The sequence below is a fragment of the Panthera leo genome, chromosome E1 (genome assembly GCF_018350215.1).
Source record: "Panthera leo isolate Ple1 chromosome E1, P.leo_Ple1_pat1.1, whole genome shotgun sequence".
Taxonomy (NCBI): domain Eukaryota; kingdom Metazoa; phylum Chordata; class Mammalia; order Carnivora; family Felidae; genus Panthera; species Panthera leo.
Window position 1 is genome coordinate 23,679,156 of NC_056692.1, and position 24,821 is coordinate 23,703,976.

At 37.4% G+C, this 24,821-nt stretch overlaps 1 protein-coding gene across 8 annotated transcripts in view; it reads left to right on the top strand.

Moving 5' to 3' along the window:
* Positions 1–24,821, top strand: part of ACACA (acetyl-CoA carboxylase alpha) — a 277,010-nt gene that overhangs the window by 54,898 nt on the left and 197,291 nt on the right. Inside the window, exon 1 of one of the 8 annotated variants that reach the window (XM_042917234.1) lies at positions 6,048–6,081. The exons of 6 other annotated variants lie outside the window; for them this stretch is intronic. Coding sequence is in view for 1 of the 2 variants with exons in the window: in XM_042917233.1 (XP_042773167.1) it covers positions 22,250–22,302 (53 nt within the window). In the remaining variant the exon portion in view is untranslated. Of the gene's footprint in view, positions 1–6,047; positions 6,082–22,212; positions 22,303–24,821 lie in introns of those variants that run through there. One more of the 8 variants, XM_042917233.1, reaches the window with a different exon arrangement.

Below are 24,821 nucleotides of genomic sequence, written 5' to 3' on the forward strand. Positions count from 1 at the left end.
AATTTTTCTTTGAACTGCTTTCATGTCAGAAAGGTATATTCCATTTCTGGCAGGGCCAGTCCTCAGTAACAACCTGTGGCAGGAACAAAAGGTTGTTATAGACTTGTCCTTTTTCAATAGAAATGGAATTCTCTATATGTGATTGAAAATGTCAGTAAGTAGTAACATAGGATTATTCTTATTTATTGATGTTTGATTATACAACCAGTATGTGATATACTACCCTTGGGTCATTTGCTTTGCATTTCTTAGGTTAAAGGGCCTGGATTAGTGGTTCTTGGTTTTCACTGTACATCAGAGTCACTTTGTGGAGCCTTAAGAAAGGAGTCCCATCTCCAGAGCTCCAGAGATTCTGATTCATTTGATATTGGCTTGGTTTGGAGCTGGGGCATTTTTTTTTAAAGCTATCGAGGTGATTCTAATGTACAGCTAGGGTTGAGATTATAGGTCTAGCCCAGATAAACATTAGGGTGACTATTGCTGTTAGTAAATCTTGGTGCTTATATTAATGGATCTTAAAATAATTAAGCCCCTTTTTATATACTAGAGATATAGGCTGTGTAGTAAAATCCCATACTGGGTCTGGCTGAATATGACTGTCCTGCCTTAGTCTCCTGGGACTTTAGGGTCCTTGCTTCTGAAAGATGATGAGGTACTAAGTGTCAGTGGTCACCCCCATTTAGCTATGTGGAGGTCAAAAGAAAAGAGTTAAGTAAGTTAATTGTGTTTTATGTCATGGATTCCTAGAATTGCAAATGAACCAGAGACATAATGTAGCCTAATACCTTTTATTTAAATAGATGAGAGAGCTGAGGCCTAAAGAGGGGAAGTAACTTGCCTAAGCGTGAATAGCCAGAAAACTGGAATTCAGTGTCGGGTGTTCTGATTGCATTTCAGTAACTTTTCTACTCTACTTCCCTGACAATAAAAGTGTCTTAATTATATAGCTAGTTCAGACAAAGTTGGTTTTGAAGGAATTGATGAATAATGGATTTTATCTAATCTCTGGGCTTAAAAAGAGGAATAGAGTGCTGTATTTAGTGGCAGATAAGAGGGGTTGAGGTTTTTTTTGGGGGGGGGGTGGAGGTCAAGTCTTTTTTTTTTTTTTTTTAAATTTTTTTTTTTCAACGTTTTTTATTTATTTTTGGGACAGAGAGAGACACAGAGCATGAACGGGGGAGGGTCAGAGAGAGAGGGAGGCACAGAATCAGAAGCAGGCTCCAGGCTCTGAGCCATCAGCCCAGAGCCCGACGCGGGGCTCGAACTCACGGACCGCGAGATCGCGACCTGGCTGAAGTCGGACGCTTAACCGACTGCGCCACCCAGGCGCCCCTGGTCAAGTCTTTATGTAAACATTTTTTATTACTTTATAGTTCAATTAATGGTTGACCTAAAGGCTAACACTGGTGGTGGTATCTTACCCTTCAAGGTCATTTGTAAATGTGTGGGGGTTGTAACTGGTGGGACTACAGTAGTTCCCCTCATCTACAGGAGATACCTTCCAAGACCCCTAGTGGATGCCTGAAACCACAGATAGTACTGAACACTACACATAACTATGTTTTTTCATACATACATACTTATGATAAAATTTAATTTATAAATTAGCCACAGTAAAAGATGAACAGTAATAACTAAGAATAGTTATAACAATATTCTGTAATAAAAGTTATGTGAATGTGGTTTCTTTCTCTCAAAATATATTGTACTGTACTCACACTTGTTTTGATGGTGTGAGATGATAAAATGTCTACATGATGAGCTAAAGTGAGGTGAATGATATAGGCATTGTGACATAACTTTAGGCTACTGTTTACCTTCTCACAATATTGTCAGAAGAAGGATCATCTGCTTCCGGTTGGTGGTTGACTGTGGATAACTGAAACCTTGGAACATGAAACCACAGATAAGGGGGGGACTACTACTGTACCCTTGCATTTAAAGGTCAGAGGACCAATGATTCTAAGCCTTCTTCAATGTACTGGATAATCTCACATAGCCAAGAATTGTCCTCAAAATGTCATAATGCTCCTGTTGAGAAAGACTGGGTTAAATCTAAATCCTTAAAGCCACATAGCACCTTGAGAAATTTGTCCAATTTGAGACCATGTGAAACAGAATATCCATTCGTTGGATTAGGAAATTGTGAATTTGGCAATGGTAAGATAAATACCATTATAGGAAACTCAGCCAATGATTTGCAAGGCAGCTTGCAGTTGCCAAGTCATTCCCAAAGTTGATGGCTCTTATCACAAAGACTGTGTGGTCAGTGGTATGAGTGCCTGGAAATTTTTTTGCATGCCCTACTGTTGCAAAACTCATGCCCATAGCTCGTGGAGGAGCTGTGGATTGAAGTGTGATCAGCAGCCTGGGAAGGAGACAGTGCCAGTTCCCACTTGCTTCTCAGCTAGCTAATGTTCCAAAATAGAACACAGCTTTTCCATTGATACATTTTGTAAGTCATTTGTGGATATGGTGTCCTTGGGGTTAATTTAAATTGAGTCAAATTCACTTGATTTTAGAGAGAACTTTGTTCTTGCATCTGCCACCAATTAGGTATGTGACCACAGAGAATACATGTTACCTCTTTGGACTCATTTTCCTCATCCATGAACATGAAGGTATTGGTTCAAAAACTCTTTTTCACTCTTTGAACCCAGAGTTAGAGACTGGTTGAGTTTAGGATTAGCTTCCTGCGTGAATAATCTAATCCTTTCCAGGCCATGTAGATTAAAGGGGCAGGTACATTCCTAAAAGGTGTTTACTAGAGGTCATCTAAAACCAAGTAATGTGACTGTCATAGTATAGGATGAGAGAGGGCCTCTCAAGTTTAGGGCTTGGTTTTTTTGATGCTAACTGAGAAGTCTAATGGGTGTAGTGGATAGGTATTAATACAGAATAGACTTTTCCAGAGATGGAGATGACTTGCATCACATATTTTCTAGAGCAGCACTGAAAGAGTAGATGGATCACTTTCTAAGCTTTATGACCCAAACATTTGAAAATAATACCCTAAGAAAGTTACAGCTTGATGGGAATATATGTCTTATTGTAAACAACTGTTGTTTGGCTTTATTAATTAATTAATTTAGAGCCAGTGTGGGCGGGGGAGGGGCACAGAGAGGGGGGAGAGAGAATCTCAAGCAGGCTCCACGCAACAGCACAGAACCCAACACAGGGCTCAATCTCACCACCATGAGATCATGACCTGAGCTAAAATCAAGAGTTGGATGCCTAACCGACTAAGCCACCCAGGTGCCCTGGCTTTTTATTTTTAAAGAAGATCAGTTAGGGATTGATGTATCAGCTAGGTTGATTTATTTCTGAACCTTATTTAATTAATTAACCTTAATATTTAATTGAATATTTGAGAAGAAAGACCGTTGAAGACTGAATGTGGGTGTCTTAATTTTGATAACTTATGTATGATTTAGTGGCATATAATAGAATTATCTAGTTGCATGGATATTGATGTCTGTTCCTCATGGGATGCCACTTGAGTTCAGATTGTTCTGAATATTTGCATTGCAGTGTAAATAAATCCAGATCACCCCACAGTCATGCTATCAACCAAAGATAGTAATCAATTTTGTCAACTAGTATACTGAATTCCTGGTTGAAGTCCAGTTGGAAACAGGTGAGCTCCCCAACTGGATCGCTCTTAGGGTAGTGTGATTTCTTTAAACCTTTTTTATCCTGTAATTCATGTTACAGTGTTTGAAACTCCATCTCAGTTTTCCCTTAAACTTTTTAAATGCCCAAAGAATCAAACATCCAACATTTTGTGCTTGGCAAGCATGTTGTTGGTGACTCCATTTGAGAACAGTCTGTAATTGCTGTTATTTGTGTGTATATAAATCCATCATATGATGTTCTATTGCTGGGTTTAAGACAGTGGTTGCTGCTTTGGTAGGCGAGAGAGATTAAGTTCACTCAGAAAAGGCTCCTTGAAGGTAAGTTGCATTACTGTCTCCTTTCTGGTCTAGAAAGTACTTTGTCAATATCTTAGAAAATTTAGAATTCAGTTATGTGATTGACGATGAGGTGTTTTTGATTATTCAGAAGAATCTCTGTGGAGAGTTTTGAAGCTGTTTTGTAATTAGAAATAATCTGTAACGTTTGTCCAATGATACTAGAATGCAAACGGATAAAATACTGTGTTGGGGATTAAGACTTAACAAAAAATTTTTTTTTAATGTTTATTTATTTTTGAGAGAGAGAGAGACAGAGCACAACTAGGGGAGAGGCAGAGAGAGAGGGAGACACAGAATCCGAAGCAAGCTCCAGGCTCTGAGCTGTCAGCACAGAGCCCGATGCGAGACTTGAACTCACAAACTGAGAGACCATGACCTGAGCCGAAGTCGGACACTCAATCGACTGAGCCACTCTGGTGCCCCTCGTGGTGATAGACTTTTAAAAAAACACCAAAGAGGGAGGTGGGTGGAGGGTTGGATGAAATAGGCGAAGGGGATTAAGAGCACACTTACCGTGATGAGCACTGAGTGATGTATAGAATTGTTGAGTTTTATAGGTGTATAGAATGTATAGAATTGTTGAGAATTATACACCTGAAACTAATATAATACTATACATTAAATTAAAATGGAATTAAAAAAAATTATCCTAGAGCTGTATGGGATGTATGTATTCCCACTTTTCTTCTCTTTTTTTTTTAAATTTTTTTTAAATTTAAAATTTTTATTTTTGAGAGACAGAGTGTGAGCGGGGGAGGGGCAGAAGAGAGAAGGGGACACAGAATCCGAAGCAGGCTCCAGGCTTGGAGGTGTCAGTACAGAGCCCAATGTGGGGCTTGAACCCATGAACCACAACATCATGACCTGAACCGAAGTCTGATGTTTAACCAACTGAGCCACCCAGGTGCCCCCAGAATTCCTGCTTTTCTATTTCAGTAAATTTTCATTTCATTTACTATACATACATACCGAATTCTAGTTTGTGCAGTTGACTCCAAAATGCTGGTTAATCCAAACTCATATTCAATCCAAGACCACACGCTGTGTATTGTATCTCTTAAATTTCTTAAACTTTCATATCCCCTCCACCCCACTTTTTTTTTTTGTGACAGTGTCTAGTGACTTGTTTAAAATGACCTTATTAGCAAATCATGAAGGTATATGGCTACTGGTAATAGTTTGGTGGTATAGAGAGAAATGGAAGGAAAAACAAAGGATAATTTGCTACTCTATACTTTTTATAGCTATAGCACTTGTAGCAAAACAGTTTTTTGTTGCACTAATATTTTAATGAATTTTATAATCAAAATGAAAGTGGACATTATAAAATATGGTGTGATTTGATCAAAAGCTATTAAGGACAGAACTTTTAAGTTTTAGGGGTATATGTTTGTATTTGACCTGGAAAGAGATTCTCTTTCCTATTAGTCTCTCACTTGAAACTCCTGAGATTGAAAAAAATAAAAAATAATAAAAAAAAATAAACTCTTGAGTTTGAAGTGATTTCACTTAAATCTAGTAATGGAGGTAAAATTAAATAGTATCTGCAGAAGCTTTTGGAAAAGTAAAATGTTCCATACTATGTAATATTTATTATGAAAGAGTCCTTTTGTAAAATAAAATTTTTGACTAGAAAAACCTTTTTAAGGCTTTTGCATGTTGGGTTTAAAACTTGGATATTTAGATTGAAAGACTTTAATTATAGTACACATATACTGTCAATATTATAATTTAGATGTTGAGAATAACCATTATTGAGAGGGCAGGAAATTTCACTTTTCCTTCCTATCTTTGGCTCAGCTGTCTCAAGCTTTAACATCAAAAATAAGGAAATTTGTAGATGGGCCTGTGAGAGTGTTATGTTTGGCTTTCTTAGCATTTCTCATTCAGCTTCCCTGAGCTTTCTCCCTGCCCCCAGCATTTTCCAAACCCTTTACTCTCAATGTTCCTTCCTTGATATTCTGAGGTTCCCAGTTGCCATGGTGCCTCAGAAGTGAGTAGACAGAGAAGGTCATTATGAGATCTGCAACTTGGTACTCTTTCTGAAGGCAATAGTTTGCTCTATTTCCCACCCACTCTTTCCATTCAGAAAACAGGAACTGTCTTTGTATGTATTGTAATCTCCAGACTTTATTCCATAAATGTAGCTAACTGTAGAAATGAAATTATGAATATTTGTAAGTAGGGCTCAGGACAGCCACTTGGCAGTGTTTATTATTTTTATTACTTCTAGTGTAATGCATACATTTTCCCCCTCCTTTCTTCCTGTGAACATAAATTTACAAATGAAATTTGCATTTACTACTTAAAACTTTAAAATTATTAGATATATGCTTATTATAGAAAAGTTAGAAATCCAAAAAGTATGAAGAAATAGAAAGAATCCAGAATATGATTGTCCAGTGATAATTTCTGTCAGTATTTAATATTTCTTTTTGTGAATTTTACCCCTTAAGGATAAATTTCTTTAAAAAATACTTAAGTAGATTATATCTTAATGCACGGCTCTATTTTTTGCTTTTTTCCATAGAACAACATTTTCTCATGTCACTAAAAATCTTTTAGCTTAATTTTTTTAGCTTTTTATTTTGAAATAATTTTTGATTTACAGAAGAGTTACAAAAACAGCAGAGAATTCTTGTGTGTCCTTCACTTACCTTCCCCTACTATTAATATCTTTCATAACCATAGTACATTTATCTAGAGTTGTCAGATGTAGCAAATAAAAATACGTGTTGCCCAGTTAATTTTGAATTTCAGGTAAACAATAATTTTTCATATAAAAATTAAATACTGCAAATACTGCATTAGACATACTTCTATAAAAAATTACTTGTGTTTGCCTGAAATGGAAAATTTAAATGGGCATCTTGTATTTTTTCTAGCAACCCTATTTTTATTAAAATTAAGTAGTTAACATTGGTACAGTACTTTTAAGTAAACTATAGATTTTATTTGGTTTTTAGCTCTGTCTCCACCCTTGCTAAGAGAGATATACTGGACAATTCTTAATTCCTGAGTTTTTCCAGAGTGCTAACATAGAATCATGCTTGTTTCTTTTTTTTCTAATTTTTAATTTAATTTATTTTTTAATTTACATCCAAATTAGTTAGCATATAGTGCAACAATGATTTCAGGAGTAGATTCCTTAGTGCCCCTTACCCATTTAGCCCATCCCCCCCCCACACCCCCTCCAGTAACCCTCAGTTTGTTCTCCATATTTATGAGTCTCTTCTGTTTTGTCCCCCTCCCTGTTTTTATATTATTTTTGTTTCCCTTCCCTTATGTTCATCTGTTTTGTCTCTTAAAGTCCTCATAAGAGTGAAGTCATATTTGTCTTTCTCTGATTGACTAATTTCACTTAGCATAATACCGTCTAGTTCCATCCAAGTAGTTGCAAATGGCAAGATTTCATTCTTTTTGATTGGTGAGTAATACTCCATTGTGTATATATACTACATCTTCTGTATCCATTCATCCATCGATGGACATTTGGGCTCTTTCCATACTTTGGCTATTGTTGATAGTGCTGCTATAAACATTGGGGTGCGTGTGTCCCTTCGAAACAGCATACCAGTATCCCTTGGGTAAATACCTAGTGGTGCAATTGCTGGGTCGTAGGGTAGTTCTATTTTTAGTTTTCTGAGGAACCTCCATACTGTTTTTCCAGAGTGGCCACACCAGCTTGCATTCCCATAGAATCATGCTTGTTTCTAAGAGGCTTTCCATACCATAGGCTCTTTGGTTTCTGAGTTACTTCTTGACCATCCATTTTCTATTTCCCAAAATTTTTTGACGTCTGTATCTGTTAGGTCCTCCTCTTTCGTTTTCTTTGTTCTTATGTCTTTATGTTTCTTTTATTATTTTGTTGTCATTTTCGTGTGATTTTTGGTAGAGAATAGAAATAAACAAATGTTCCGTCTGCTACTGTCGACCGGTAGTTCCATTCACTCTTCAATCTATTGCAGTTGGCTTTTGCTTCTACCACTTTTCTGAAACTACACTTAGAAAACTTACCAGTGACCTCCTGATGAGCAAAATTTGACACTGTTGACTTTTCACTCATTCTTGAAACTACACCTTATATTTTAGTAACATTCTCTCCCAATTCTCCTTTCTGACTCTACCCTGTCAGGTGCTTGAGTAGGCTTGGCTTTTTCCACATGCCTCCTAATGTTAATTTTCTACAAAGCTTCCTGGCTTTAGCCCTTTTCTCATAGGTCACAACCTCTCTCTTGATCTAACTTAATTAATGGTATTCCCATTTCTCTGGTCTTCTAAGCCAGAAATATGGGTGTTCTATGAGATTCCTCTCTCCTCTACCCCTCTACCCCTACCCCTAACACCTAGTTAGGTATTCTTATTGATGCTATACCCCAATAATTCTTAAATTTTTAAAAAATGTTTATTTTTGAAAGAGATAGAAAGAGAGAGAGCACGAGCAGGGGAGGGGCCAAGAGAGAGGGAGACACAGAATCCGAAGCAGGCTCCAGGCTCTGAGCTGTCAGCACAGACTCCGATGCAGGACTTGAACCCACAAGCCTGAGATCATGACCTGAGCTGAAGTCAGATGCTTAACTGACTTAGCCACCCAGGTGCCCCAGTATACCCAAATAATTCTTGAATCCATTCCTTTTTTTCCTTTGCTACTGCTATTGTTCTTGCTTTTATATTTTATTTGGATTTGGCAAGAGTATTTTAGTTCTTCTCCAGCCTCTTTCCCCTTTCAGTATAAGCTCCACATGGCCATTGGGATCTTTCTAAAAGGTAAACTGATCATCTTATAGCATTACTTTAGTGAGTCCTTTTTACCAATAGGATATATTAGTGGCTAGCCAAACATTGTGCCAAGTTAACATTATTTCTAATACAGGAGCTTTAATCATTATTATGCTGGGCTTGTTGAGATCTGTAAGGTGTCAGTAATATTTCAGATTTGTTTAAACTCAGTTTTGAAGAAATGAACAGAAAACAGACAAGCAACAGAGATAAGTATATAGCAGAAACACCAGTGATGGTGGGGTTGACAGCATGTGCAAAGATACCAGACTGAGACATCTAGCATGTTCAGGCAATTATAAGTCATTGAGTATTATTGAAATGTGAGGGAGACAGGGTGTTTAGTGTCGTGGAGGAAGAGGCTGGTAAGATAAAGGTGAGATCATTAAGCATCTTGTCTGTCATGCTGAGACACATATAAAATGGAAAACAGTATTTAGATTTGGCTGTGCAACAACAGAATCATCTGTGGAACTTTAAGAAACTATGCAATCCCTTACAGGAGTACTGATGCATAGGGGCACTTGTACCCCAATGTTTATAGCAGCACTCTCAACAATAGCCAAATTATGAAAAACCTAAATGTCCGTCAACTGATGAATGGGTAAAGAAATTGTGGTTTATATACACAATGGAGTACTACGTGGCAATGAGAAAGAATGAAATATGGCCCTTTGTAGCAACGTGGATGGAACTGGAGAGTGTTATGCTAAGTGAAATAAGCCATACAGAGAAAGACAGATACCATATGTTTTCACTCTTATGTGGATCCTGAGAAACTTAACAGAAACCCATGGGGGAGGGGAAGAAAAAAAAAAAAGAGAGAGGTTAGAGTGGGAGAGAGCCAAAGCATAAGAGACTCTTGAAAACTGAGAACAAACTGAGGGTTGATGGCGGATGGGAGGGAGGGGAGGGTGGGTGATGGGTATTGAGGAGGGCACCTTTTGGGATGAGCACTGGGTGTTGTATGGAAACCAATTTGACAATAAATTTCATATATTGAAAAATAAATAAAAAACTATGCATCCCTAAACTGTGTGTCAGACTGCTTAAATTACAGTTTCTGGTCATGGAACCCAGCAGTCTTCATGCTAGTACTCTCCACGTGAATCTGATATGAAACCTGAGCTGAGAACCACTTTTCTAGCGTTTAGAACAATGCCTGGCATATAATACATGCTTAATAAATGTTTGTTGCATTGAAATTAAAGTTGTGCAAGTAGATTAGATTATTATGAGGGAGAGTATATAAGTAGAAGGGAAGTGTGTCTTATGGAAATGTCTACCTTTAGATGGAAGGAAGGGCGAAAAAGGGAGACAGGAAATGATCAGGAAGGTAGAAGGAGCACCAAAAAAAAAAAAAAAAAAAAAAAGGAAAGGATAATTTTAAGGTGGAAGATGTAACATACAGTGTTGAAAAGAAATGTCAGATTGAGAAACAACACTGGGGGGCGTCTTGGTGGCTTAGTCGGTTAAGCATCCGACTCTTGATTTTGGCTCAGGTTTTTTTGACTCTTGATTTTGGTTTGTGAGATCGAGCCCTGCACTGGGCTCTGCGCTGAAGCATGGAGCCTGCTTGGGATTTTCTCTCTTCCCCTCTCTCTCTGCCCCTTCCCAGGTTGTGCCTGCACCCATACACACACGCACGTGCACACACACACACTCTGTCCCTCTCTCTCTCTTTCTCTCAAAATAAATAAACATTAAAAAAAAAAGAAAAAAAGAAAAAGCACTGAAGTTTGTGCATAGGAGGCTCTTGGGGTGAACAGCTTTAGTAGATGTCCAGAGATTAAGTAGTAGTAAATGAAGGAACAGCAATGTCAACACTGTGTACCCTTTTAAGAAGTTGATGGCAAGGAAGAAAAAAGAACAGCTACTTGAGAGAATAATAGGATTTCTCTCTTGTCCTCCTCTGCTGTGTTTTCTTACTGGAATGCCCTTCCCCTGACTTTTGGAATTCCATTCATCCTTTTGGGTCATCACTTTGTAAGGTCCTTCTCAAATGCTGCCTGTGCTGTGAAACTTTTCTTCTTTCTCCTATTTTGTTTTTCTCTTCTGGTTATTTGGCCTTTCATTTTTCACAACAACAATTGTGTTCTTTCTCCATTGTCATTAAACCCATCCCTAGCTCCTGTCCCTTCTAGACACACTTTGAATTTTATAACTTTGCCTCATATTTCATTGAGAAAATAGAAACTATCACACCAGAAATTCTTCCTTCCAACATCTAATTTCAAATTTACTTGTATCTATACTCATGTTTTCATTTTTCCTTCTTGTTTTAAGGACTTCTCAAGATCCTCCTTCCTTTAGTGATCCTCTTCTTTACATTTTAAATATCCCCTTTTCTACTAAATCACTCATGTTGGCATCCAGACATGCTCAGATGACTCCCATCTTTATAAAATCCTTCTTTGATAGCCATGCTCCCTTTGGACTACTCCCCTAATTCTCTGCCCCACATCATGGCCAAGATCTTCGGAAGGGTTCTTTCTTCCTCTTCTCTCATTCTGTCTTCCAACCTGTACTAGTGTGTACTCTGCCCTATCGTGCTACTGAAACTGCTTGCATTAAAAATCACCAGTGACTATTGTATTGCTAAATTCATTGGGTGCTTCTCAGTTCTCATCCTTTTAGTCCTCTCAGTAGCTTTATACAGGTACCTACTTTTTTCCTTGAAACACAGCCTTCTCTTTCCTGCTGAAAACTGCTTTCTTGTCTTTCCTCCTGTGTCCCTGGTACTCTTTCTAATCTCCTTTGCAAGCTCTTCTTTTTCATGTTACTTCCAGCATTTAGTCCTGCTTGGTCTTGGACCTTCTAGTCCTTTTACTTGGTATACATTTTCTTTCTACGTAATCTCATCCCTTTGCTACTGTTTATATGCCAATAACTCCCATTATTTATGATATCCATCCCATACCTATCTTTTGATCTGACTTGCTATGTTCAGCTATTTATGTGAAATCTTCGTTTGAATGTCCTATAGACCCAAACTCCTTTTTTTTTTTTTTTTTTTTTTTTTTTTAATAACCTCTTTGTCCAGCCTGTGGCTTGAATTCATGACCCTGAGATCAAGAGTTGCATGCTGTATGCATTAAGCCAGCCAACTGCCTCTAGACCTGAACTCTTGATTTCTCCCTATCCTCTCTAAATTGATCCTTCCATAATTTTCCACCTCTTATAAATATCACCTCTGGCCACTCTGCTTAAGTCAGAAACCTGGGAAATCATACTTCAGTTCTGTTGATTCTGTCTCCAATATTTACTTCAGTACATTCACTTGCCATCACTTTAGTTTAGCCTTAGTCTGTCAACTCTTGTTTGGATTAATAGAATGGTCACTCAACTGGATTTTCTGCCCCCTGATTTCCTGTCACACTTAGCATAAGATACTAAAATCTTTTTTTAAAGTTTTTAAAATTTATTTTGAGAGAGAGTGTGTGAGTGAGAGAGCAGGGGAGAGGCAGAGAGAGAGAGGGGGAGAGAGAGAATCCCAAGCAGGCCCCATACTGACCAATGTGGGGCTTGAACTCAAGAACCATGAAATCATGACTTGAGCCTAAACCAAGAGTGAGACACTTAACCAGCTGAGCCACCCAGGTGCCCCAAGATACTAAATTCTTACCTTGGCTCCTGAGGCCCTGAATAATCTGACTTCTGTCAGCTTCCATGTGTTGACAGTGCTTCAGTCATACTGGCCTTTCAGTTCCCCTGGTGTTCCAGTCTTTCCTATCTCAGGGCCATACATACTTGTCCTTTTGCCTGGATTCTCTCTTACTCTCTCAGTGATTACTTAAGGCCCCCTTTTTAAGGTTTCGGATTAAATATCACTTCCTGAGAGAGGCCTGTTATTATTTGTAATCTTTTTGTTTTTCTTTCAAAGGACTCACCACAATTTATAATATTTTCACTTGCTCATTTATTTTTTTGTCTCTGTTACCCTGTCACCAATATGAGAGCAGTGATCATATACATTTTGTTTGCAGTTGTATACCCAGCACTCTCTATAGCACATAGTAGGGCACTCAGTAGATATTTATTGAATCGCTGAGAGAGATATAAAGATTGGCTAGGGACATTCACAAAAGGTGGTAGTATCTTAAATTATATGTATATATTAAAATTTTTAAGTGGATTTAGGATTTTTCAAATTTTCTGTTTCTTCTTGGGTGGAATAGAAAATTTTTTTTCAGATGATTTACCAATTGAATCTAAATTTTCAGATTTATTGGCATAAACTTCATAATAAACATACTCCTTTCTTTTTCATGTTTTAGGATTTGTAGTGAGTTCCCTCTTCATCATTCCTGATATCAAGTTAGCATTTTCTATTATTTTTTATCAGTCTTATAGAAGTTACTAATTTTGGGGCACTTGGGTGGTTTCAGTCGGTCAAGCCTCTAACTCTTGATTTTGGCTCAGGTCATGATTTTGCTCTCTGTGAAATCCAGCCTCATGTTGGGCTCAGTGCAGAGCAAGGAACTTCCTTGGGATTCTCTCTCTCCCTCCCTCTCTGCCTCTCCCCCACTCATGCACATGCATGCGTGCATTCTCCCTCTCTCTCTCTCTGAAATAAATTGATTTAAAAAATAGAAGTAGTAATTTAATTGGACTTTTCAAAGAACCAACTTTTTGTCTTTGTTTATTTTTTTTATTGTACATTTGTTTTCTCTTATTGATATCTGCTGTCATCTTCGTTCTCTTCTTTATACTTTTTAAGTTTACTTATTTTGAGAGAGAGTGAGCATGAGCATGGGAGGGGCAGAGAGAGAGGGAGAAAGAGAATCCCAAGCAGACTCCACACTGTCAGCGTGAAGCCTGATGTGGGGCTCTGTGGCCTCGATCTCACAAACCACGGGATCATGATGTGGGCTGAAATCAAGAGTTGGTTGCTTAACTGATTGAGCCATCCAGGTGCCCCTTTTCTTTATACTTTCTTTAGGCTTAATATGTTTTTTTCTGACCTTTTGAGATAGATTATTATTTCTTTTCTAAGCTGTGTACTAATAACTACAAATTTCCCCAAGCCCATCTTTGCCTATATTTCAAGGTTTTTTTCAACATTTTATTATGAAAAATTTTAAGCCTACAGCACAGTTGAGAGATTTTATGAGAACGCCTAGATTTTACTCATCACCTAGATTCTACTATGAACATTTTTCTATACTTGCTTTATTAGTTATCTACCCATTTCTGTATCTCTGTATCCATTTGTTAGTTCATCTTGTATCCCCAAGTTTTGATGTGATATATTTTTATTGTTATTCAGTTTAAGATATGTTTTTCTTTTCATTGTGATTTAATTTTTTAATTTTTTAGTTGAGATATAATTCACATATAACATTGTATTTTAGGTATACAGCATAGTGATTTTATATTTGTATATTTATACATAAAATACATACATATACATGTAAAATTTATATATGTGCGTATAACAAAATAATTACCAAAATAAGTTTAGTTAACATCCATCACTATGCATACTTAACAATTTTTTTCTTTCTTCTTGTGATGAAAACTTAAGATCTACTCTCTTAGCAACTTTCAAATGCACAATACAATATTGTTAACTATAGCCACCATATTGTGTATCACATACCTAGGACTTACTTATTTTATAACTGGAAGTTTGTACCTTTTGACCACCTTCACCCATCTCACCCACCTTTATTGTGTCTTTTTTTTGACGCTTAAGTTATTTAGAAGTGGATTCATTAATTTCAAGACACTTGGATATGTATTAAAATCACTTGAATATATTTTAGTATCTTTGCCATTGATTTTTAGTTTAATCCATTGTATTCAGAGGATATACTCTGTGATTTCAAATCTTGGAAGTTTGTTGATACTTTATAGCCTAGCATATGGTTAAATTTTTAAAAAATAAATCTGTTTTTTGTATGTATATGCATATGTATATATTTTTAAGTAAGCTCTGTGCCCATCGTGGGGCTTGAACTCACAACCCCGGGATCAAGAGTCACATGCTCTACTGACTGAGCCAGCCAGGTGCCCCTAGCATATGTTCAGTTTTGATAAGATTTTATAACACTTTTGAAGGATGTATATTTTGCAGTTGTTGGTTGTAGGATTCTATATTTGTCAGTTAAGTTTTTTAATTGTGTTGTTCTTCAGTATCTTTGATTCCCCCCCCCCCAACTTGTTCTGTCAGTAAAACAGGAAGAAAATACCTTGCTACCAGAATCTTATAAATCAATAAGAAAAAGATATTTCAACGTCTTCTTTTTAAGGGTAGTATAGTTGACATACAATATTACATTAGTTTCACATATGCAACATAGTGATTCAGTGTTCATATACATTATGAAATGATCATGACAATAAGTCTAGTTACTTTCTGTCACTATACAAAGGAATTACAGATTATTGATTATATTCCCTCTGCTGTAGTCAATATAGATTATTGACTACATCCCTGTGACCTATATATTTTTGTAACTGGAAGTTTGTACCTCTTAATCCTTGGAACTTATTTCACCCCCCTCCCCCCACTCTCCCCTCTGGCCACCACCAGTTTGTTTTCTGCATTTAATTTATGCGTTTGTTTCTGTTTTGTTTGTTTTGTTTCTTAGATTCCACATATAAGTGAAATCATAAGGTATTAGTCTTTCTCTGTCTGACTTATTTCACTTACCATAATACCTGCTAGGTTAGTTCACCCATGTCATTGCAAATGCCAAGATTTCATTCTTTTTTATGGCTGAGTAATACTCCATTGCCTGTGTATACCACATTTTCTTTACCCATTCATCTATTGATGGATACTTAGTTGTTTCCTTATTTCATTGTAAATAACTCTGCAATGAACATAAGGGTGCATATATTTTTAAAATATAAATAAATATATTAGTGTTTTGTTTTCTTTGGAGAAATACCCAGAGGTGGAATTGCTGGGTTGTATGGTAGTTCTATTACTAATTTTTTGAGGAAGCTCCACACTGTTTTTCCATTTTCCATTCCTACCAACAGCGCACAAGGGTTCCCTTTTCTCTGCATCCTTGTCAACACTTGTTATTTCTTGTCTTTTTAATAAAAGCCATTCTGACAGATGTGAGGTGATAATCTCAGTGTGGTTTTGATTTGCATTTCCCTGATGATTAGTGATGTTGAGCTTCTTTTCATATCTGTTGGCCATCTGCAGGTCTTCTTTGGAAAAAGCCTATTTCATATCCTCTGCCCATTTTTTATTTTTTTTTTATTTAAAAAAAAATTTTTTTTTAACGTTTATTTATTTTTGAGACAGAGAGAGACAGAGCATGAATGGGGGAGGGCCAGAGAGAGGGAGACACAGAATCTGAAACAGGCTTCAGGCTCTGAGCTGTCAGCACAGTGCCCGACGTGGGGCTTGAACTCACGGACCACGAGATCATGACCCGAGCTGAAGTCGGCCGCTTAACCAACTGAACCACCCAGGCGCCCCAGCTCTGCCCATTTTTTAATCAGATTGTTTGGGGTTTTTTTGGTGTTGAGTTGTACAATTTCTTATTTTTTAATTTTACTTTTATTTTTGTGAGAGAGAGAGAGAGAGAATGAGCAGAGGAGGAGCAGAGAGAGGGAAACACAGAATCCGAACCAGGCTCCAGGCTCTCAGCTGTCAGCACAGAGCCCCATGCAGGGCTCAAACTCACAAGCCGTGAGATAATGACCTGAGCTGAAGTTGGGCACATAACCCAACTGAGCCATGCAGGCACCCCTGGTGTAGTATCTTTTAAATTAAACATACACATACTGTATCAATAAGCAAGTCCACTCCTGGGTATTTAACCGAAAGAAATGAGTGCATTTGTCACCAAAAACCAAGTATAAGGACAAATCTGGTGAAGATTCATAAACAACTCAAATGTCCATCAATAATAGATTAGATAAATAAATTATGGGATAGTCACCCAATGGAATACTACACAGCAATGAAAATGAATGAACTGCTATGTCACAATGATGAATTTTTTTAAATTTATTTTTAGTTTTTTTTTTTTTTATGTTAGAGAGAGAGCACGCAAGTTGGGGAGAGGGACAGAGAGAGACTCTTAAGCAGGCTCCATGCTCAACACTGAGCCCAATGCAGGGCTTGATCCCATGACCCTGGGATCATGACCAGAGCCATTAAGGAAGCCCTCTGAGACTCTGGAAATGTTCTGTATCTTAATGGGGTGGTTGGCTAAGCGGGTGTATACATATGTGAAATTAATTGAGTGTATACTTAAGATTTTTGCACGTTATTGTATGAAGTTATATCTCAAAAAGTAAATAAAACAGGGCTTCCAGCTATAGCTGAGTAAGGATCAATAAATCTTTAACCCAAAAAGCAAGTAAGGCTTGGCAAAACCATTTCAGTACCCTTGAAATCAACCAAAATACATACAACAATCTGAGAAAGAGTTGTTTGAAAAACTGCTGAAATTCAGTAAGAACAGTAGGAGTCTATGGTGTTCTTGCCTAAGACTCTTCTTGCTCCCTTCCCTAGGCTTGGGTGGTGTGGAGATTTTGCCAGTGTGGGTAGGCCATGAGACTGCCAGTTTTGATGCTGAGATTGAAGGAAGCTTACTCATTTTTGAGTGGTGGATGATGCCCATGGCCATTGGTGTTGTCAGTGGAAATGGTTCTCTTGGCATTTGATGTATCGGGTGGGCCATTGGCTCTAATAGACTGAGGTGTGTTTGTAGTTGGAACAAGCATATTGTTAGCTGAGGTTGCTTGTATGCATAGAGTAGACATGATAAGTCCCAATAGGAAGTAAAAGCCAGAGCAGACTTGAAAATGTCCTGAACTTTAAATGTGCTATCCTTCCCACACACAGACACATGAACAGAATCCAGAAGCCTTTAGTGGCTTTAAACATAATCATTGCCTCATCATTGGGAGACATATAAGCTATGCAGATACAGAGGTAACCACTTAGAAGGCAGGTTTCAACATAAAAACAAGCAATAGAAAGAAAATGAGCTGAGACATCAGTGGCTGCACACTTAGGGGTGGACAGATTTCACAGATTTAGCTGAGGCAAGTTATTAAGCCAAGGAAGGAAGGGGCATAGGGAAGGAGTAGTAGTAACAACAACAACCTTCATAGGTAAAAGAAATCAGAATCTAGACTTGCTACAATAAATTACTTAATATGTTGAGTCTTCAACAAAATCATGAAAAGAAATACGAAAATACAAAATCATGAAAAGAAATACGAAAGTGTGACCCATATTTAGGAAAAAAAGTCAATAGAAACTGTCTCCAGGTGTTCTTAGATGCTGGATTTAGCAGACAAAATCTTCAAAGCAACTATCATAAATGTTCAAAGAACCAAAGGAAAACATGTTTAAATAATTTTTTTAAAGTATGACAACAGCAAATCAATAAATAAAATTCTCAATAAGGAGAGAGAAATTACAAAGAAAAAAATATCATAAAAAGGATATACAGATGGCAGAAAAGGACATGAAAAGATGTTTAACATAATTAGCTATTAGGAAAGTGCAGATTAAAACAACAGTGAGATATTACTATACACCTATCAAAATGCCTAAAATAAAAACTAGTTAACAACACCAAATGTTAACAAGAGTATGGAAAAATGGGATCACTTGTACACAGTTGGTGGGAATGTAAAATGATGCAACCACTCTGGAAAATAATTTGGAAATTTCTCTTTATTTTTTTTAAGATTTTATTTTTTTAAGTAATATCTGCACCTAACATGGGACTTGAACTTACAACCCCAAGTTCAAGAGTCAAATGTTCTACTGACCAAGCCAAACAGGTGCCCCTGAAAATTTCTTATAAAATGAAGTATTTACCATATGATCCTGCAGTTCCACTCCTAGTTACATACCTATGAGAAATGAAAGCCCATCTCCATATAAAAATTTGTGCGTTTATGTTCACAGCAACATTATTCACAATGGGCACGAAGTGGAAACAATTCAATATCTATCAACTGATGAATGGAAGAATAAAATGTGGTATATCCATCCAATGGAGAATTAATTGTCCATAAAAAGAAATTAAGTACTAATACATGCTACAACACTGAAAGCATTATACTAAGTGAAAGAAGCCAGTCACAGAAGACCACATATCCTGTCATTCCATTTATGTGAAATAACCAGAATCTATAAGGACAGAAAGTAGATTAGAACTGGGGAGGGTTTTGGAGGAAATAAGGAGTGACTGCTACTGGCTGTGGGGTTTCTTTTAGGGTAATGAAAATGTCCTAAAATTGATTGTGATGACAGTTCATAACTACATGAATATAGTAAAAACCATTGAATTATATACTTTAAATAGCTGAAATATGTGGCATGTGAATTATATCTCAATAAAGTTAAAACATTTCAAAGTAAGTTTAGCAAGGTCACAAGCTATATGATCCATATACAAAAATCAATTGTATTTGTATATACTAGGTAGCAATGAACAAGCAAAAAACAAAATTAAATTAATTCCATTCACAGTGGTATCAAAAAGAGCAAAATATTTAGGAATAAATTTAACAAAACCAGTGTAAGATTTGAATATTAAAAATTATAAAACGTTGTTTTAAGAAAAACCAAAGATGTAAATAAATGGAGAGAGAGTCCGTGTTCAGAGATTAAGAGGAATCAGTATTGTCAAGATGGCAATTTTCCCTAAATTGATCTGTAAACTCATAATCCTTATCAGAATCCCAGCAGGCTTTTTATTTTCCTTTCTTTTTAGAGTTTGATGAGCTGATCTAAAATTTACATGAGAACCCAAAGGACCTAGAATAGACAAAACAATTTTCAAAAAGGAGAGCAAAGTTGGAAGACTTGTAACTACCTGATTTCAAAACTCATTATAAAACCATAATTTTCAAGGCCCTATAGCATTGCTGCAAAGATAGGCATATAGATCAGAAAAGCAGAATTTAGAGCCCACAACTAAACCTTTATATATATATATGGTCAGTTGATTTTCAAGAGATCTATCCTTGATCCAAGATTTCTCTGCCTGGAAAAGCCCCAGTGTAAAACAGTCTCTTGCAGTGTGTGCTGCAGTAGGACTGAGACTGCATTGCAATCAAGCCAGCTCATGCATCACTGTCTGCTGGATAAACTGCTACGTCATCCTGGGTGCTGGGCATGTTACAATGCTGGGATCATTGTGGGCTTCTAGTTGGATTTTGTGCCAGGTATGTGTCTACTTTGGACACTCTCTATTCATGGTAGATTAAAGTGGGGATGCTTTGAATTTGGAGGAATGAATGTGGCTTTTTTATTTCTTGTGTTCTAATATTACAGAAGGATTGTGAGCAGCATCCATAAAAGATTAGAAACTCAAGCTTTGTTTTTGGATCTGGGTGTGCTGTGTTTAGTGTTTGGCTGTTTTAGAAAGATCCTTTGGTGAAAGAAGCACAGACTTGATTACTGAATGTACCTTTTTAGTATATTTTTTGATACAATTGAATGAAAAATAGCCTGTTTTATTCTATACCCAAGGCTTTATTTGTTTTTGAATGTTGACCTTATATAACAAAGGCAGAGAATGATTCTCTTTCGGGACCTGCCTACATCTGGAGAGACTTAGATATGTGTAAAACCGAGCTGCTTGTACATCTGTGGTCACTGTAATTATTCTGAATAAAGACCTCAGTGCTCTATTTTTGAGACCTGTTATTCTGAAGAGTCATAAAAATAGGAGGGCTCCTTTGCATCAGCTTGGGTCTTCAAAGGAAAAAGTAAACGACTAAACTTTATTGGACATTGGCATAGCACGTAAGGAATGATGTGAAACGGCCTAGACCAGAAAACAACAAGGATGTACGTTTTCTGTTATGGCTGGTGGTCATGTTGAGTGGCCTGGTTAAGTCTTTTCAGGTTGGGTCATCTGAATGGCCTGAGGATCAGAATTTGTTTGCCTTAATCATTTGTTTTCTATTTGATCATTTATCTTCTGTTTCTTTTCTTTTCTTTTTTTTAGTTTTTTTTTAATGTTTATTTATTTTTGAAGGAGAGAGAGAGAGACAGAGTTTGAGTGGGGGAGGGGCAGAGAGAGAGGGAGACACAGAATCTGAAGCAGGCTCCAGGCTCTGAGCTGTCAGCACAGAGCCCAAAACGGGGCTTGAACTCACAAACCGCAAGATCATGACCTGAACCGAAGTTGGACGCTTAACCGACTGAGCCACCCAAGTGCCCCATTTATCTTCTATTTCTGCTCCAGGTTATTTGTGTATTTGTTTTGGAGAGTTTTCTGGAAGATCAATAGGTTCTCAGCATAGTTGGCAACAGATCATTAACTATTTCTATCCAGCATTTTGGTGGGAAAGAATTTTTTTGTGGTACATGAATGAAGTTACCACGACTCTGGTGAATTATACTTTTCCTGATGACTTATCATAGGAAATTCTGATTTTGCAGATTTTAGCTACTGGAGTCTCTCCCATTACAAGGGAGCAATAGCGTTAGCATCTGTTTTATTAAAAGCTAAAGTAGGACTTTGTTACTATATAACATTCAAACTATTTTTTTTAAGAGATCTATCTCTGGCCGATTTGCTTTTATAGCAATATATGTGTTCCAGTAGCCTTTCTAAGCAGGGTTTTTCTCTTCCCTGCTTAATCTGGGTCAGACCTCTGTGTGTAAAATATTTGTCTGGGCCCCTTTTCCTTTCAAGAATTTATTCACATCTTCTCTATATCCCATTTGTCCTAGCTCCATTCTTACTTTCAAGTTTGGGTGAATAAAATCTTAGATTTTGTTGCTTTATTTAAAAAACGTTTTTGCATGCATGTATCACTAGTTTGGCCTAAAAATTAAAATTGTGGCTCACACTTTATTCAAAGTTCCTCAGTAGTGATATGTCTTGTCCTTTCTACTTGCTTTCTTTACCGCCTGACCTGCTTTTTCCCTTCTTGCAGTCTGATAATCAGTATTATTTGTTTGATTGGATCTCAGAAATTACCCTACTTAGGCTGTGCTGTCCTCCTCCCTCTGGATTTCACGACCTCATTATTCTCTTGGCTCAGTTGTCCTTGTAGACTTGTCTTCTTTTTGCCCCGGGCCCTCCCTGTCATGTGCTCCTGGCAGCTAGGAGAGTCTTGTGGAGCTTTTTCTCTGGTGACTGTCAGAAGAAAGTGACCGTTGTTGAAACATGTTTGCTGCCGCTCATGCAGAGCTAAGATCTGTTTTCTAGTTATACAGGCTTTTCTGTTTCTCCCCCTCTCCTCTTAGTTCCCTTGGGAAATCAACCAATTCTGTGTGTAAACCAAGTTTAGGGAGAAAATACAAAAAGGAGGAAAGGTGGGGAAATGTGGAAATTGGGGACAAAGTAGACAAAAAGACTGTAGTTTGAGGCCATCAGGAATACTCTAGTCTGACTGAAGCAGGGCCAAGAAGTAGGCAGAAGGCACAGTATCTCTTGTCCTCGTGGGTTTTAAGCACCTGCAACAGGAGGACGGACTGCAGCTTGTGTTTACAAGACCGAAACCTGAAGAAAAAGCTTCCATTCCTTTGCCATCTTGATATGCAGGGTTCTACAGAGGAAATTAAGGAGATGAAATATTACATGCTTCAAAGGTAAGTTTTTAGGTGCCGTATTTGGGCTATATATACCTTTAAAAAACAGTAAGACTTTGACGGCTAAACCCTGGAACTTACGGGAAATTTGGTTTGGTGATTTTGTTGTATCTATAAGAAAATTTTTTATTTTATTTCATTATGATTTTTTAAATTAATTATTTATTTTTAAATTTACATCCAAGTTAGTTAGCATATGGTGCAACAATGATTTCAGGATTCCTTAGATTTCTTAATTCCCCTTACCCATTTAGCCCATCCCCTCTCACACAACCCCTCCAGCAACCCTCTGTTCTCTATATTTAAGAGTCTCTTATGTTTTGTCCCCTTCCCTGTTTTTATATTATTTTTTGCTTCCCTTTCCTTATGTTATCTTTTTTGTATCTTAACGTCCTCATGAGTGAAGTCATATGATGTTTGTCTTTCTCTGACTGATTAATTTCACTTAGCATAATACCCTCTAGTTCCATCCACGTAATTGCAAATGACAAGATTTCATTCTTTTTGGTTGCCGAGTAATACTCCATTGTATATATGTACCACATCTTCTTTATCCATTCTTCCATCAACGGACATTTGGGCTCTTTCCATACTTTGGCTATTGTTGATAGCGTTGCTATAAACATTGGGGTGCATGTGCCCCTTCGAAACAACAAATCTGTCTCCCTTGGATAAATACCTAGTAGTGCAATTGCTGGGTCATATGGTAGTTCTATTTTTAATTTTTTGAGGAACCTCCATACTGTTTTCCAGAGTGGCTGTACCAGTTTGCATTCCCACCAACAGTGCAAAAGAGATCTTTCTCCGCATCCTTGCCAACATCTGTTGTTGGCCTGAGTTTTTAATGTTAGCCATTCTGACAGGTGTGAGGTGGTATCTCATGTGGTTTTGATTTGTATTTCCCTGATGATGAGTGACGTTGAGCATTTTTTCATGTGCCGGTTGGCCATCTGGATGTCTTCTTTGGAGAAGTGTCTATTCATGTCTTTTGCCCATTTCTTCACTGGATTATTTGTTTTTTGGGTGTTGAGTTTGATAAGTTCTCTAGATTTTGGGTACTAACCCTTTATCTGATACGCTGTTTGCAAATATCTTCTCCCATTCCATCAGTTCCCTTTTAGTTTTGCCAATTGTTTTCCTTTGCTGTGCAGAAGCTTTTTTTCCTTTGGTTTCCCTTGCCTCCAGAGACGTGTTGAGTAAGAAGTTGCTGCAGCCGAGGTCAAAGTTTTTGCTTGCTTTCTCCTCAAGGATTTTGATGGCTTCTTGTCTTACGTTTAGGTCTTTCATCCATTTTGAGTTTATTTTTGTGTATGGTATAAGAAAGTGGTTCAGGTTCATTTTTCTGCATGTCGCTGTCCAGTTTTCCCAGCACCACTTGCTGAAAAGACTGTCTTTGTTCCATTGGATATTCTTTCCTGCTTTTTCAAAGATTTATTGGCGATACGTTTGTGGGTCCATTTCTGGGTTCTCTTTTCTGTTCCATTGATCTGAGTGTCTGTTTTTGTGCCAACTTTTAATTTTATTTTTAAATTTTATTATTTTTTTAATGTTTTATTTTTGAGACACAGTGCAAGCAGGGGAGGGGCAGAGAGAAGGGGACTGAGGATCCAAAGCAGGCTCTGCGCTGATAGCAGTGAGCCCAATGTGGGGCTCAAACTCATGAACTGTGAGATCATGACCTGAGTCAAAATTGGACGTTCAACTGACTGAGCCACCCAGGAGCCCCAGAAACATTTTTGTTTAAAAGAAATGAGTAAAATCTCTCATATTTGCTCCTGTTCTAAGCCTTTCTTTTACATTCAGAATTTGAATCAAAGATACCCAGGCACATGTATGCTATTGTAGTCATATTGAAAATAACCACCCCTGCACAGACCTTGCTGTGCTACTCTTTCACTAAGGGATCTCACTCAGTCTGTGCCATATTTGCTCACTGGCTTTGGCTGGTTTTTCAGGAGTGAAGTCTCTTCACTTGTTGCAAACGGAAATATCAATTCTGCGTAGTATGAACATCCTATGGTACCTTCCAAAAAGTTTTGAGAAAACTTTTTAAAAATGTGTCTCTGGGGCTGGGAAAGGTGCCTGCCATCATTGTCCTGGAATGTGACAGGGGGCAGTCAGACTGTTGTTGAGGGTGCCAAGCTCTGTTACCCTAGGATCTTTCTTCTTCCTATTTGTAGAACTTGGGGCTGAAGAGGAAATGAGTCAGGCCTCCTTGGCCTTCTTCAGGCCTCTTGCAGGTCTGTACTTCTCCATCAGAGGATTAACATGAAAGACCTGAATGATGGGCTTGATAGCAGTCATTAAGGGCTCCTCCATTATCTTTTTTTATTTGCTTGTTTTTGCAATCTAGAATTCTTATTCTGAAAAATACTAGCTGAAAATTAAACTTGACCTTGGCGGAAACAGAAAATTAGCAATAAACACCAAGTTGACAAAATTTGCCTATAGAATAGTTATCCTTTCCTTTTCCTTTTCATTTGACCTCTTCCCTTTTCATTTGACCCTTTTGGGGGAAA